At 36.7% G+C, this 13,528-nt stretch overlaps 1 protein-coding gene across 2 annotated transcripts in view; it reads left to right on the forward strand.

The window, feature by feature from the left end:
* The window catches only part of Ccdc39 (coiled-coil domain 39 molecular ruler complex subunit), a 60,085-nt gene that overhangs the window by 39,139 nt on the left and 7,418 nt on the right, over nt 1-13,528 (forward strand). For both annotated transcript variants that reach the window (XM_076868579.2, XM_076868580.2), the window contains exon 14: nt 8,607-8,730. In XM_076868579.2, coding sequence (XP_076724694.1) covers nt 8,607-8,730 — 124 coding nt within the window. The remainder of the gene's footprint in view (nt 1-8,606; nt 8,731-13,528) is intronic.

The raw sequence follows: 13,528 nt of genomic DNA on the forward strand, positions 1-13,528 counted from the left end.
ATTCTTCACTGATATTTATTGAACAGGAGAACTCATTTTCTTTTTTTTTTTTTTTTTTAGGATTTAATCCTAAAATCCTTTTTTTTTTTTAATTTTTTTTTTTTATTCAAAACATTACAAAGATTTCAGAATCACATCGGTTACACATCCACATTTTTACATAATACCATAATAGTAACTGTTGTATTCTGCTACCTTTCCTATCCTCTACTATCCCCCCTCCCCTCCCCTCCCATCTTCTCTCTCTACCCCATCTACTGTAATTCATTTCTCTTCTTATTTTTTTCCCATTCCCCTCACAAACTCTTATATGTAATTTTGCATAACAATGAGGGTCTCCTTTCATTTCCAAGCAATTTCCCTTTTCTCTCCCTTTCCCTCCCACTTCATGACTCTGCTTAATGTTAATCTTTTCCTCCTGCTCTTCCTCCCTGCTCTGTTCTTGGTTGCTCTCATTATATCAAAGAAGACATTTGGCATTTGTTTTTTAGGGATTGGCTAGCTTCACTTAGCATAATCTGCTCTAGTGCCATCCATTTCCCTGCAAATTCCATGATTTTGTCATTTCTTAGTGCTGCGTAGTACTCCATTGTGTATAAATGCCACATTTTTTTTATCCATTCATCTATTGAGGGGCATCGGGGTTGGTTCCACAGTCTAGCTATTGTGAATTGTGCTGCTATGAACATCGATGTGGCAGTATCCCTGTAGTACGCTCTTTTGAGGTCTTCAGGGAATAGTCCGAGAAGGGCAATAGCTGGGTCAAATGGTGGTTCCATTCCCAGCTTTCCCAGGAATCTCCATACTGCTTTCCATATTGGCCTCACCATTTTGCAGTCCCACCAGCAGTGTACAAGAGTACCCTTTTCCCCACATCCTTGCCAGCACTTGTTATTGTTCGACTTCATAATGGCTGCCAATCTTACTGGAGTGAGATGGTATCTTAGGGTGGTTTTGATTTGCATTTCTCTGACTGCTAGAGATGGTGAGCATTTTTTCATGTACTTGTTGATTGATTGTATGTCCTCCTCTGAGAAGTGTCTGTTCAGGTCTTTGGCCCATTTGTTGATTGGGTTATTTGTTTTCTTATTGTTTAATTTTTTGAGTTCTTTGTATACTCTGGATATTAGGGCTCTATCTGAAGTGTGAGGAGTAAAAATTTGTTCCCATGATGTAGGCTCCCTATTTACCTCTCTTATTGTTTCTCTTGCTGAGAAAAAACTTTTTAGTTTAAGTAAGTCCCATTTGTTGATTCTTGTTTTTAACTCTTGTGCTATGGGTGTCCTATTAAGGAATTTGGAGCCCGACCCCACAATATGTAGATCGGAGCCAACCTTTTCATCTATCAGACGCATAGTCTCTGATTTGATATCAAGGTCCTTGATCCATTTTGAGTTAACTTTTGTGCATGGCGAGAGGAGGGGATTCAGTTTCATTTTATTGCATATGGATTTCCAGTTTTCCCAGCACCATTTGTTGAAGATGCTATCCTTCCTCCATTGCATGCTTTTAGCCCCTTTATCGAATATAAGATAGTTGTAATTTTGTGGATTGGTTTCTGTGTCCTCTATTCTATACCATTGGTCCACCCGCCTGTTTTGGTACCAGTACCATGCTGTTTTTGTTACTATTGCTTTGTAGTACAGTTTGAAATCTGGTATCGCTACACCTCCTGATTCACACTTCCTGCTTAGAATTGCTTTTGCTATTCTGGGTCTTTTATTTTTCCATATGAATTTCATGATTGCTTTATCTATTTCTACAAGAAATGCCGTTGGGATTTTGATTGGCATTGCATTGAACCTATAGAGAACTTTTGGTAATATTGCCATTTTGATGATGTTAGTTCTGCCTATCCATGAACAGGGTATGTTTTTCCATCTTCTGAGATCTTCTTCTATTTCTCTCTTTAGGGTTCTGTAGTTTTCATTGTATAAATCTTTTACCTCTTTTGTTAGGTTGATTCCCAAGTATTTTATTTTTTTTGAGGATATTGTGAATGGGGTAGATGTCCTCATTTCCAGTTCGGAAGATTTGTCGCTGATATACAGGAATGCCTTTGATTTATGCGTGTTGATTTTATATCCAGCCACTTTGCTGAATTCATTTATTAGCTCTAGTAGTTTCTTTGTAGACCCTTTTGTGTCTTCTAGGTATAGGATCATATCATCCGCAAACAGTGATAATTTAAGTTCTTCTTTTCCTATTTTTATGCCTTTAATTTCTTTCGTCTGTCTAATTGCTCTGGCCAGTGTTTCGAGAACTATATTGAATAGAAGTGATGAGAGAGGGCATCCCTGTCTTGTTCCAGATTTTAGAGGGAATGCCTTCAGTTTTTTTCCATTTAGAATGATGCTAGCCTGAGGCTTAGCATATATAGCTTTTATAATTTTGAGGTAAGTTCCTGTTATCCCTAGTTTTTCTAATGTTTTGAACATAAAGGGATGCTGTACTTTGTCGAATGCTTTTTCTGCGTCCACTGAGATGATCATATGGTTCTTATCTTTAAGTCTATTGATGTGGTGAATAACGTTTATTGATTTCCGTATATTGAACCAGCCTTGCATCCCAGGGATGAATCCTACTTGATCATGGTGCACAATCTTTTTTATATGTTTTTGTATACGATTTGCCAGAATTTTATTGAGGATTTTTGCATCTAAATTCATTAGGGATATTGGTCTGTAGTTTTCTTTCTTTGAGGTGTCCTTCTCTGGTTTGGGAATCAGGGTGATATTGGCCTCATAGAATGAATTTGGGAGTTCTCCCTCTTTTTCTATCTCCTGAAATAGATTATGGAGTATTGGTATTAGTTCCTCTTTAAATGTTTTGTAAAACTCTGCTGTATATCCATCCGGTCCTGGGCTTTTCTTGGTTGGTAGTCTTTTGATGGCTTCTCCTATTTCCTCCCTTGATGTTGATCTGTTTAGGTTGTTTATATCTTCCTGATTCAATCTGGGTAGTTCATATGTCTCAAGGAATTTATCTATGCCTTCACTATCTTCTATTTTATTAGAGTATAGGGTTTCAAAATAATTTCTAATTATCGTCTGTATTTCTGAATTGTCTGTTGTGATGTTGCCTTTTTCATCCCGTAAGCTAGTAATTTGGGTTCTCTCTCTTCTTCTCTTTGTTAGTGTGGCTAGTGGTCTATCAATCTTATTTAATTTTTCAAAGAACCAACTTTTAGTTTTGTCAATTTTTTCGATTGTTTCTTTTGTTTCGATTTCATTGATTTCTGCTCTAATTTTAATTATTTCTTGCCTTCTACTGTATTTGCTGCTGATTTGTTCTTCTTTTTCTAAGGCTTTGAGGTGTAGTATGAGGTCATTTATTTGTTGGCTTTTACTTCTTTTAAGGAATGAACTCCATGAAATGAATTTTCCTCTTAGTACTGCTTTCATAGTGTCCCAAAGATTTCGATATGTTGTTTCTGAGTTTTCGTTTACCTCTAAGAATTTTTTAATTTCCTCTTTGATGTCTTCTGTAACCCTTTGTTCATTCAGTAGCATATTGTTTAATCTCCATGTGATGTAGGGTTTTTCCTTTCTCATTTTATTATTGATTTCCAATTTCATTCCATTATGATCAGATAAAATGCATGGTAGTATCTCAACTCCTTTGTAATTGCTAAGCTTTGCCCTGTGACATAATATATGGTCTATTTTTGAGAAGGATCCATGTGCTGCTGAGAAGAAAGTGTATCCGCTTGATGTTGGGTGGTATATTCTGTATATATCAATTAAGTCTAAGTTATTTATTGTATTATTGAGCTCTATGGTTTCTTTATTCAATTTTTGTTTGGAAGATCTGTCCATTGGTGAGAGAGGTGTATTAAAATCTCCCATGATTATTGTGTTGTGGTCTATTAGACTCTTGAACTTGAGAAGAGTTCGTTTGATGAACGTAGCTGCACCATTGTTTGGGGCATATATATTAATGATCGTCAAGTCTTGTTGGTGTATGGTTCCCTTGAGCAGTATGTATTGTCCTTGTTTATTCCTTTTGATTAACTTTGGCTTGAAGTCTATTTTATTTGATACAAGTATGGACACCCCTGCTTGCTTCCGGGGTCCGTATGAGTGATATGATTTTTCCCAACCTTTCACCTTCAGTCTGTGTATGTCTTTTCCTATCAGATGAGTCTCCTGTAGGCAGCATATTGTTGGATCTTTTTTTTAATCCATTCTACTAGCCTATGTCTTTTGATTGGTGCATTTAAGCCATTAACATTTAGGGTTACTATTGAGATATGGTTTGTATTTCCAGCCATATTTGGTTATGTATGATACTTAACATGATTAGTTTTTCCTCTATGCTTAGTTTTTCCTTTATTGTACTACCTCCCGTTGTTGGTTTTCATTGTTATTTTTCATTTCCTCTTCCTGTAATGTTTTGCCAAGGATGTTTTGAAGAGCTGGTTTTCTAGCTGCAAATTCTTTTAACTTTTGCTTATCGTGGAAGATTTTTATTTCATCATCAATCCTGAAGCTTAATTTCGCTGGATATATGATTCTTGGTTGGAACCCTTTTTCTTTCAGCGTTTGAAATATGTTGTTCCAGGATCTTCTAGCTTTCAGAGTCTGTGTTGAAAGATCAGCAGTTATCCTGATTGGTTTACCCTTAAATGTAATCTGCTTCCTCTCTCTTGTGGCTTTTAAGATTCTCTCCTTATTCTGTATGTTGGGCATCTTCATTATTATATGTCTTGGTGTGGATCTCTTATGATTTTGTATATTCGGTGTCCTGTAGGCTTCTAGTATTTGGATTTCTTTTTCATTCTTTAAGTCTGGGAAGTTTTCTAGTATTATTTCATTGAATAGATTACTCATTCCCTTGGTTTGGACCTCTGTACCCTCTTGTATCCCAATAACTCTTAGGTTTGGTTTCTTGATGTTATCCCATAATTCTTGGATGTTCTGCTCATGATTTCTTAACATTCTCGCTGAGCTGTCTATGTTCTTTTCAAGTTGAAAAACTTTGTCTTCGTTTTCTGATGTTCTATCTTCCAAGTGTTCTACTCTGCTGGTAATACTCTCATTTGAGTTTTTAATTTGGTTTATTGTTTCCTGCATTTCCAGGATTTCTGTTTGTTTGTTTTTTATATCCTCTATCTCCCTATAGAGTTGATCTTTTGCTTCTTGGATTTGTTTATGTAATTCATTGTCCAAGTGATTTTTCATTGTCTGAATTTGATGAATAATGTCTTCCTTGAGACTCCAGATCATCTGAAGCATGTATATCCTGAACTCTTTGTCTGACATTCCATCAGCTGCAGATATTACCTCATCTAATGTTGAATTGACCTGTATTGTTTGTGGTCCTTTCTTTCCTTGTCTTTTCATACTGCTCATGATTCTTTCTAGCTTTGTGAAACTGTTGAGTTAATGTTTTTCCCCTTATATATTTGTATTGTTCTTGAATAGCTCCAATATCCCTCTTTTTCGGAGAAAGACAATGTTAACAGATCCCAATATCAACAGTACATTATCTAAGGACAAGTTTTCATTATTAATACATTTATAGTTAGATTCTAAGACTATAGATGTTGGATTTAATTATTACTTAAGAATATATTCCTTAGTTTCATAAAAGGCGTACCATATCTGGTGGCATATAGAAAACTTAATTTCAGACGAAGGATGTTATACTTAAAGAGAAAGGAGTGAGGGAATGAGGTTAAACTAACTTAGCACCTTTGGAGAACTCTAACCACTCGACTGGTAATTTATGGAAGAATGTATAGACTCAACCTCCTATTTAGATAGTTACCCTATGTATAGATAGCAAAAGTTAGGAGATTGAAAGTGGTATAGAGAGAATATGAATTAAAAAAAAAAGAAAAGAAAAGAAATAACAAGGAAGAAAAGAGAAATAAGAGAAGGGAAAGGGAAGTAAGATAGAAATACAGAAAAAAAAATGGGGGGAGGTGGGGTATATGCAATTCCTCTATATTATATTACTTTGGTAATTCAGTTGTTCATGCTCAGTTCTTGGTTTCACATATGCTGAAGTTGTGGAAGAGAGAGAAGAAAAGAGAAAGAGAGGAAAAAAAAAGTCTCTCAGAACACTGTTTTCCTTGCTTCCAGTAGGTGGCGTTGTCTATTCCTAGTTTGAGCCTCTGTATTCAGGGTGGTGGGTATAGCCAGTGTGAAGGGAAATGAGCTTCCACCTGTATCTTCCCTACTCTAGTCTCTGAGGTAGAAACCAGGTGCCTCTAGAGTTGTTGTTTTGTGTTGATAGCTACAATCCCCAAAAGCTTGTGGGAAATATTTTGAGTTATCGCAGCTAAGGGTGGGGGAGTTGGAAACCGGGTACCTGGATCAGCCGCAACTGTGCTGGTAGCCACACCCACTTTGATGGGTTTTAAGGGTTGATGGGCTTCCTGGAGACTAGCGCTCTGGGCGGGACCGGACTTCCTCCTCTGGTCTGGCTGGCGGCTGGCGCCTTCCTGCTCCGGTCTGGCTGGGCGGCTGTCGCGGCTTCCTGCTCCGGTCTGGCTGGGCGGCTGTCGCGGCTTCCTGCTCCGGTCTGGCTGGGCGGCTGTCGCGGCTTCCTGCTCCGGTCTGGCTGGGCGGCTGTCGCGGCTTCCTGCTCCGGTCTGGCTGGGCGGCTGTCGCGGCTTCCTGCTCCGGTCTGGCTGGGCGGCTGTCGCGGCTTCCTGCTCCGGTCTGGCTGGGCGACTGTCGCCGAGAACTCATTTTCAAGAACTGTTGTTCTTTCTTTGATTCTTTCTTTTCCTAACAGTCCATTTTGTTTTATAGATATTTTTTGGAGCTAATATTTTTTTCATATTTTGGAGAATACTAATTAGAATACTTTGAGAGTTATATTCTATGTATTATCTGTCTCCCAGGATTTGTTTTTCTTTGTTCATTTAATTCATGCTGTTAGCATTTCATGAATGTCTGATGATCCTTGGTTTTCTATCAATACTTTCTAATAAATGCTTAATTAATAATTAGTGGATATTGGGATAGGTAGTTGGTAAGGGTTTTAACTGCAGCTAAGTAGATCTCTTTCCTCAACAGATCTCTCCACCAAATGGGAGCCTGGTTTTAGGCTCTTAGCTACTTTGTCCCCTAAGGAGCACAAATTGTTACTAGGCAGAATCAGGACTTCCATTGTTACCAACAATTAGAATGTATTTATTTTGAATGAAGTAGACTTCATTATATTGCTAAGCAGACTGCCTTTCTTTTTCATTTACTTCCACTGTTGTAAAACCTCAGAATTACTTCATGTTCTCTCTTTACTTCTCTCTCTAGCACCAACATATATGCTACTGTGGCAATCTGTCAGTCATCATCAGAGTAGAGACCATCCCTGTCAACATCTGTGTATACCCAGGGTGTTGGGGGAAATGACCCAGATGTTTGATGAATGATCCTTTTATTAACTACCCATTGATGGTAGCTCACAAATCAATCTTGCTCTTTTTATTTATTATTCTTGAGTTTGGGTTTTCTTCAGACTTTTCAGGTAGAAAATAGTTTTTGCTGCCTCAGTAATCTTCTATGAGCATCTGTCTTTTTCTATCACTTTTATCATATCTGTTTTCCATTTTCCTATGAATTTGTGAAAATATTTGTGTCTTTCTTGTTTCTAGAGATATTATGGCTTAAAAAAACTTCTTCATCTCAGGAAAGAGAACAGATAACGTCTGCTCAGTCTGCCATCTTAAGCTTGAAGGCTAGCTTCCGTTTATGATCACCTGAAGGATGGGCAAATTTTTTTTTTCTGATAAAAAAATAGTGACAATTAAAAATAAGAAAATCTTTAACTAAATATATTTTTCCATCAGTTTTCTCTTGGGGCAGAAAACTGGTAGGTTGAAGATTTTTTTTTCACCATGGTTTTGTGTCTTAACTTTCATGAGATTGTTGCAGGTCAATGACTCACCCTCCATATTGCCATGAGTATATTAGCACTACTAGTATTATTATAAAATAACTTCTAAAAATAGCTTATAAAATATAAATTTATTGTAATAAAAGGAAAAAGTACCAATTTAAGAATTTGAATCTGAATGTTAGGAGATGATTCTCTGTGAGCTTCTCATATTTCTGCATGCGTTGCAAAGGGAGGTATTTTCTGCCCTGTTCTGGATTATCTTTTCAAAGATGTTTGAATAGCAAACAGCCTCAGAGGAAGAGGTAGTATTTCACTATGGAGGAACAGTTAGGCATACTTGTTTATTTTCTGTTAGAAGATATTTGGGTTGCCTATACTTCCTCAGCTATGACACAAACCTACCTACTGTGTTTTGGTAGCCTTCACCTGAGCATCTCCTTCCCATTGTGGGACAGGGGAATGGGGAGAAGCAAGGGGAACCATTGTAAACAGAAAACTCATACATATTACTTGCTGTACCATGAGTAATAATTTATAAGTCCTTTGTTTCTGCCATAGGAATCTCATGTCTTCTGACAGCATCCATGAAATCATGGCATGCTAACTTGTTAGCTTTCAAGTGGATAAACTCTGAATTATTAAACTAAAAAATGAGAACACATTTGACCTGCTTGAGTTTGATAATAACATAAATCCAAATGTCATCAGAAAGAACTCATGACTGTCCTTTATTTTTTTTCTCTTTATATTAGCGCTGAGTTTCATGAGCGACTAAGTAAAATCAATAAGCTGAAGAATAGATATGAAATTCTTACTGTTGTTATGATGCCTCCTGAGGGAGAAGAGGAGAAAACACAGACCTATTATGTAATAAAGGTAATCTTAATTGATTTACAGATGTGAGAGTAAGAAGTATCCTTTCTTTGTTAACTCACTCACAGTAATCTTCTGGGTTTAAATGAACCCAAAGAGCAAATGTTTTCCATGAAACAATAGCAACTATTTTACTTAGTTAGGGTCATTAACTAATGCATTAATAACATCCAAAACATTAGTTGCTAGATGGAGATAATGAAGCATTATCAGTTCTATATATATCACCAATCCCTGAGATCAAAGCATGCCCTCTGGATCCCAAAGCCTTCTGCTAACTTCCTCTTTTGAGTTCAGGTCATTCTAAGTTGACCATTCTTTAACCATCATTTTTGCTGTCATTTTTATTGTGTCATTTTCCCTCATCTAGTCAAGACTCATAATCTGTTTTACTCTAAGACATATATCATCATTCTGGGTGCCTTCAGCATGCATGTGACAAACTGTTCAATATCTTAAGGCTTTATTTCACTATGGCCACCTATTATATGCCATACCCTGGACCTTAGCATTTTGTGGGAGCTATGCCACCTCTGAATCTTAAACTCCAGTTTACATTTGCAGTCCTGGTAAGCAGTTATCCAGAGAGGAAGAGGGCTGCTCCCTTTCTCTCTTATAGGATACAGACAGATCAGGTAAAACTGTTTTTTATTTCTCTCTCTCTCTCTCTCTCTCTCTCTCTCTCTCTCTCTCTCTCTCTTTTGTTTTTAAACCAGGCTGCTTAATCACTGAGCCACATCCCCATCCAGTTTTTTATATATATATATATATATATATCTCACTAAGTTGCTTAGGACCTTGCTAAGGCTGGCTTTGAACTTTCAATCCTCCTGCCTCAGCCTCTCAAGCTGCTGGGATTACAGGCATGCACCACTGCACCCAGGGAAACTGCTTTTTCTTTTGTGATGTTTGAGAGTTGTCTGGTTATCTTAACCTAAGAACCCATAAGAGAGAACTCCAGAACTGATCAGGAATTGAATGTAATTTTGTTCCTGTATACTGCTATATTCATCTTTTCCATGTAGAAAATACCCTGGATAGATGTGAATTTCTTTATAAAAAGGTTTGGGAAATTACTCAATCCACTTTAAGAAAGGACTAAAATTGTAACGTTGACTCATGGATAGAGGTACTCTCAATTCACACCTTCAGAGAATGGTTCTATGGATGCTGTCTTCAACTTCTACACATTTCCTTCAGCAACCAAGTTTTCTTCTATAGCCTTTCTTCAAGTTTTCCCCTAACACATACATTGAGTGTGGCTTGCCTAACTTGTAACCTTTGGAAATTAACCTATGGGAAATCAGTGCTAATTCTCAAATCTTTGTTATAACATCAGACTTCTGCCTAATAGTAACAAGATACTCCTCCTCCCATATTTTAAATATACATATTTCATAGTGTGAGGGGGTAATCTCTAATTATTTAGCTGTGGGTAGAAGGTACATGTTGCAATTGCAGTTATTCTTCTCTACCAACAAGGGCTGTGATGAATTACTTACATATACTGGTGTTAAGAATGCCTCTGTCCATATCCTGCTTTTGTCTTTAAGTAAGTGATGTTGAATAAGTTGTATGACCCTTTAAGGCCTGTTTTCTCACTTGCAAAATGAGGATGATAATATTGTTACTTTTGTTGGAAAAAGTATGTGAGAAAATATATGCAAAGCTCTCAGGATAGTGCTTGGCACAAGATGGCACTCAAATATTAGCTATTATTATTGTTATTGCTGTGATGATGCTGATTCATTTACTCAGGAAAACAGGCAAAATATTTTTAGTGAGGAAAAATTATGCTTCTATTCACAGTGACAGCGATGGACAAAAATCATATAACATGTTAAGTAATTTGAGGCTAGCAGTTGCCCTCAATTGACTGATACCATACTTCTTTTCCTTCCATCTTCTCTGGGATCCATAGCTTGTCACACAGTTATTTCTGTTTTTAATTGTATAATATGTTTAAAGTTTTTACTAACAATACTTCACATGTCTCACATATATAAAAAATGAGCCTTTATTTCTTTATAACTGTTACTGTCTGGTGATGCTGGGTTGTTGTCTCTATTCAGCAAAGAATTGAAGAACAGGACACAGAGAGAGCAAGCAAGAAGTAGATTTTTTGCAAAGGCTAAAGAGATATAGGGATAGATTTCTCTGAAGAGAAGGGGCCTCAGAGCTAGGAATCCAGGGGGAGTTTGGGCTTGTTCTTTTTATGGTCTCTGGAATTTTCTCCTTTTCTGATGTCCTCCCCTGTCCATGTGCTTCACACTATTATTGGTTGGTGCCCCTTCTGTCCATGTGTTTTGCTCTTGGATCCCACTTAGGAGCATGAGTACGGAAGTGTCTCTCTGATTGGGTCCTCCACTTTTGTCCACAAGCACTTTCATCAACAGGAAGTTGACCACATTAGAAGTCCCACTCCATGCTCCTTTGTTCTGACTTTGCCTCTAACCTCCTTACTCACAGTCTTGCCCTGGCTGTCAAGCCCTTCTATATCTCCCTCATAACTAAATTCAGTCTAACTTTTATCAGGAAAAATTATCCATGGCATGAAAATGGAGACAAACAGTCACTCGGTGCCATGACACCATTACGTGGTGACACCAAGTATTTCTTAGCAGACCCTTCAGGAATTATCTGATTGAAAAGGAGTGAATACCTTTGACTTCATGTTGACTAATTATTTTATCTATCCTTCCATGGGGATAGATATGAACTTGTAGATAACTGAGAGTAACACAAATGATTCTTTTTGCTAACAATGCAAATGAATTTGGGCTAGTGGAAACACAACTGTGCTTTTTTGTTTTATATTTGTATGAGAATAACTTTTAACCTTTGGAAAATAATATTTTAACAGTTTCACTAGGAAAAACAAATTTGCCAATTAGAACTTAATTTTTATTTTTTAAAATGATTCCATTTTTCAGAGCCACTTTTTTTTTTTTTTATAGATTTAGGGTTAAAATATAGTCAATTCAAGAGCTTTCTCTTTTTCTTATCCTTACAATTCTCCACAAATGATCTTTCTTGGTGGAGCATATTCGTATGTTCATAAATCTGGGTAAGAGGAATTTGGTTACAGTGTTAGCAACTGTTCTGTTTTCTGCAGTGTTGTAAGCCAGGGGTCAGCAAACCAGGCCCCAGTCAAATGCTGCTTGCTGCCTGTTTTGTAAATTAGTATTATGAGACACAACAATACACTTATTTATTTGTGTGTTGTCTGTACGTGGTGCTGAGGATCGAACCCGGGCCGCATGTATGCCAGGCGAGCACGCTACCACTTGAGCCACATCCCCAGCCCCTCATTTGTGTGTTGTCTATGGCTACTTTCCTGCTATAATGGCAGTAAGTAGTTTCAGCATAGGCGGAATGGCCCAAAACATTAAAATATTTACTATCTGGCCCTTTTAAATTTTGTTGACCCTCTTATTAGTTTCTTAGGGCTTCCATAACAATGCCACAAAGTAGATATTGTGAACAACAAAATTTTGTTTCATACTCCTGAGTCTAGAAGTCCAAGAGGAAGGTGTTATCAAGGTTGGTTTATTCTAAGGGCTAGGAGGGAGGATCTGTTCTATGCCTCTCTCCTCTTCTGGTCTACTGGCAATCTTTGGTGTTCCTTGGCTTGTGAAGGTGTACCTTCATCTTCACATGGTGTTCTTCCTATGTCTCCATGCAGTCTTCCCTCTGTTTGTATATGTTCAAGTTTCTCATTTTGTAGGAATATCAGTTATACTGGATTAAGACCAACCCTAATGACCTCATTGTGACTCTATCTACAAAGACCCTGTTTACAAATAAAGTCACATGTCTTTTTCCCAGACACAGTTCAACTCAGAGTCCCTGTTTTTGGTCTTACAGTAGTAGCCTTTGGTCTATGGAGCATACATGGTTTTGTTTTTCTTTTATCAATGGTAGCATCTCACAGTATCTGACTTTTAAAAACCAGACTGAAAAATATAATCAATAACCAGTGAAGAACTGGTATCTTTAAAATCTTATCTACAAGTTTCTCTTAGTCTTTATAAATGTAGTTATGACCATAATCTAGTGAAATTGTACAACTCTAAAGGTACTTGAAAATGCTTTGAAATGTTAGAAAGCTATTAAAAATTTCAAATACCAACTTTTCTAACCCCAAATGAAAATAAACATTATATAATCTTCAATTTAGAAGCAGATGGAAAACTTTAGAATTTCAAGGTATACATGAAATTAGAGCAGGAATTTGTATAGGATGAACAAATTTAACTCCTTCATTTGAAAAATGAAATCAAGCTCAAAGAAGAAATATGAATTACTAATGTCACTGAACTCACTGGTAGTCAATCCACAGTCAAAATCCATGTTTTGAATCATTCCAGCTCTTCCACTAAACTATTTATATTTCAAGTAAAAATAGATGTTAATTCTAGACACAACTTAAAGGGATTAGATATAACATATATAGCAACTTTTATCTTTCTTTTTTCTGAGCTTTGACACATAAAAATTGTACATACCTATGGGCTTTTGGGTGATGTTTCCATATATGTGTACATTGTGTAACGTTCAAATCAGGGTGAGTGTATCTGTCTCCTCAAGCATTTACCATTTCTTTATGGCTTTTAAAAATTATAATATTTGTTACAAAAATACATGTAACTCATGTTTTGAAGCATAATGCAACAAATACCAATGAAACTGTTAAGACTTGAAGCATTACTAATAAGACTTTCTTTCTCATTGTCTACATCTGGTTTAAATGCATATATCTGGGGATTGAATTAAAATATTGATTTTTAGTTTTGACTAA

The sequence above is a fragment of the Callospermophilus lateralis genome, chromosome 10 (assembly GCF_048772815.1).
Source record: "Callospermophilus lateralis isolate mCalLat2 chromosome 10, mCalLat2.hap1, whole genome shotgun sequence".
Classification (NCBI taxonomy): Eukaryota; Metazoa; Chordata; class Mammalia; order Rodentia; family Sciuridae; genus Callospermophilus; species Callospermophilus lateralis.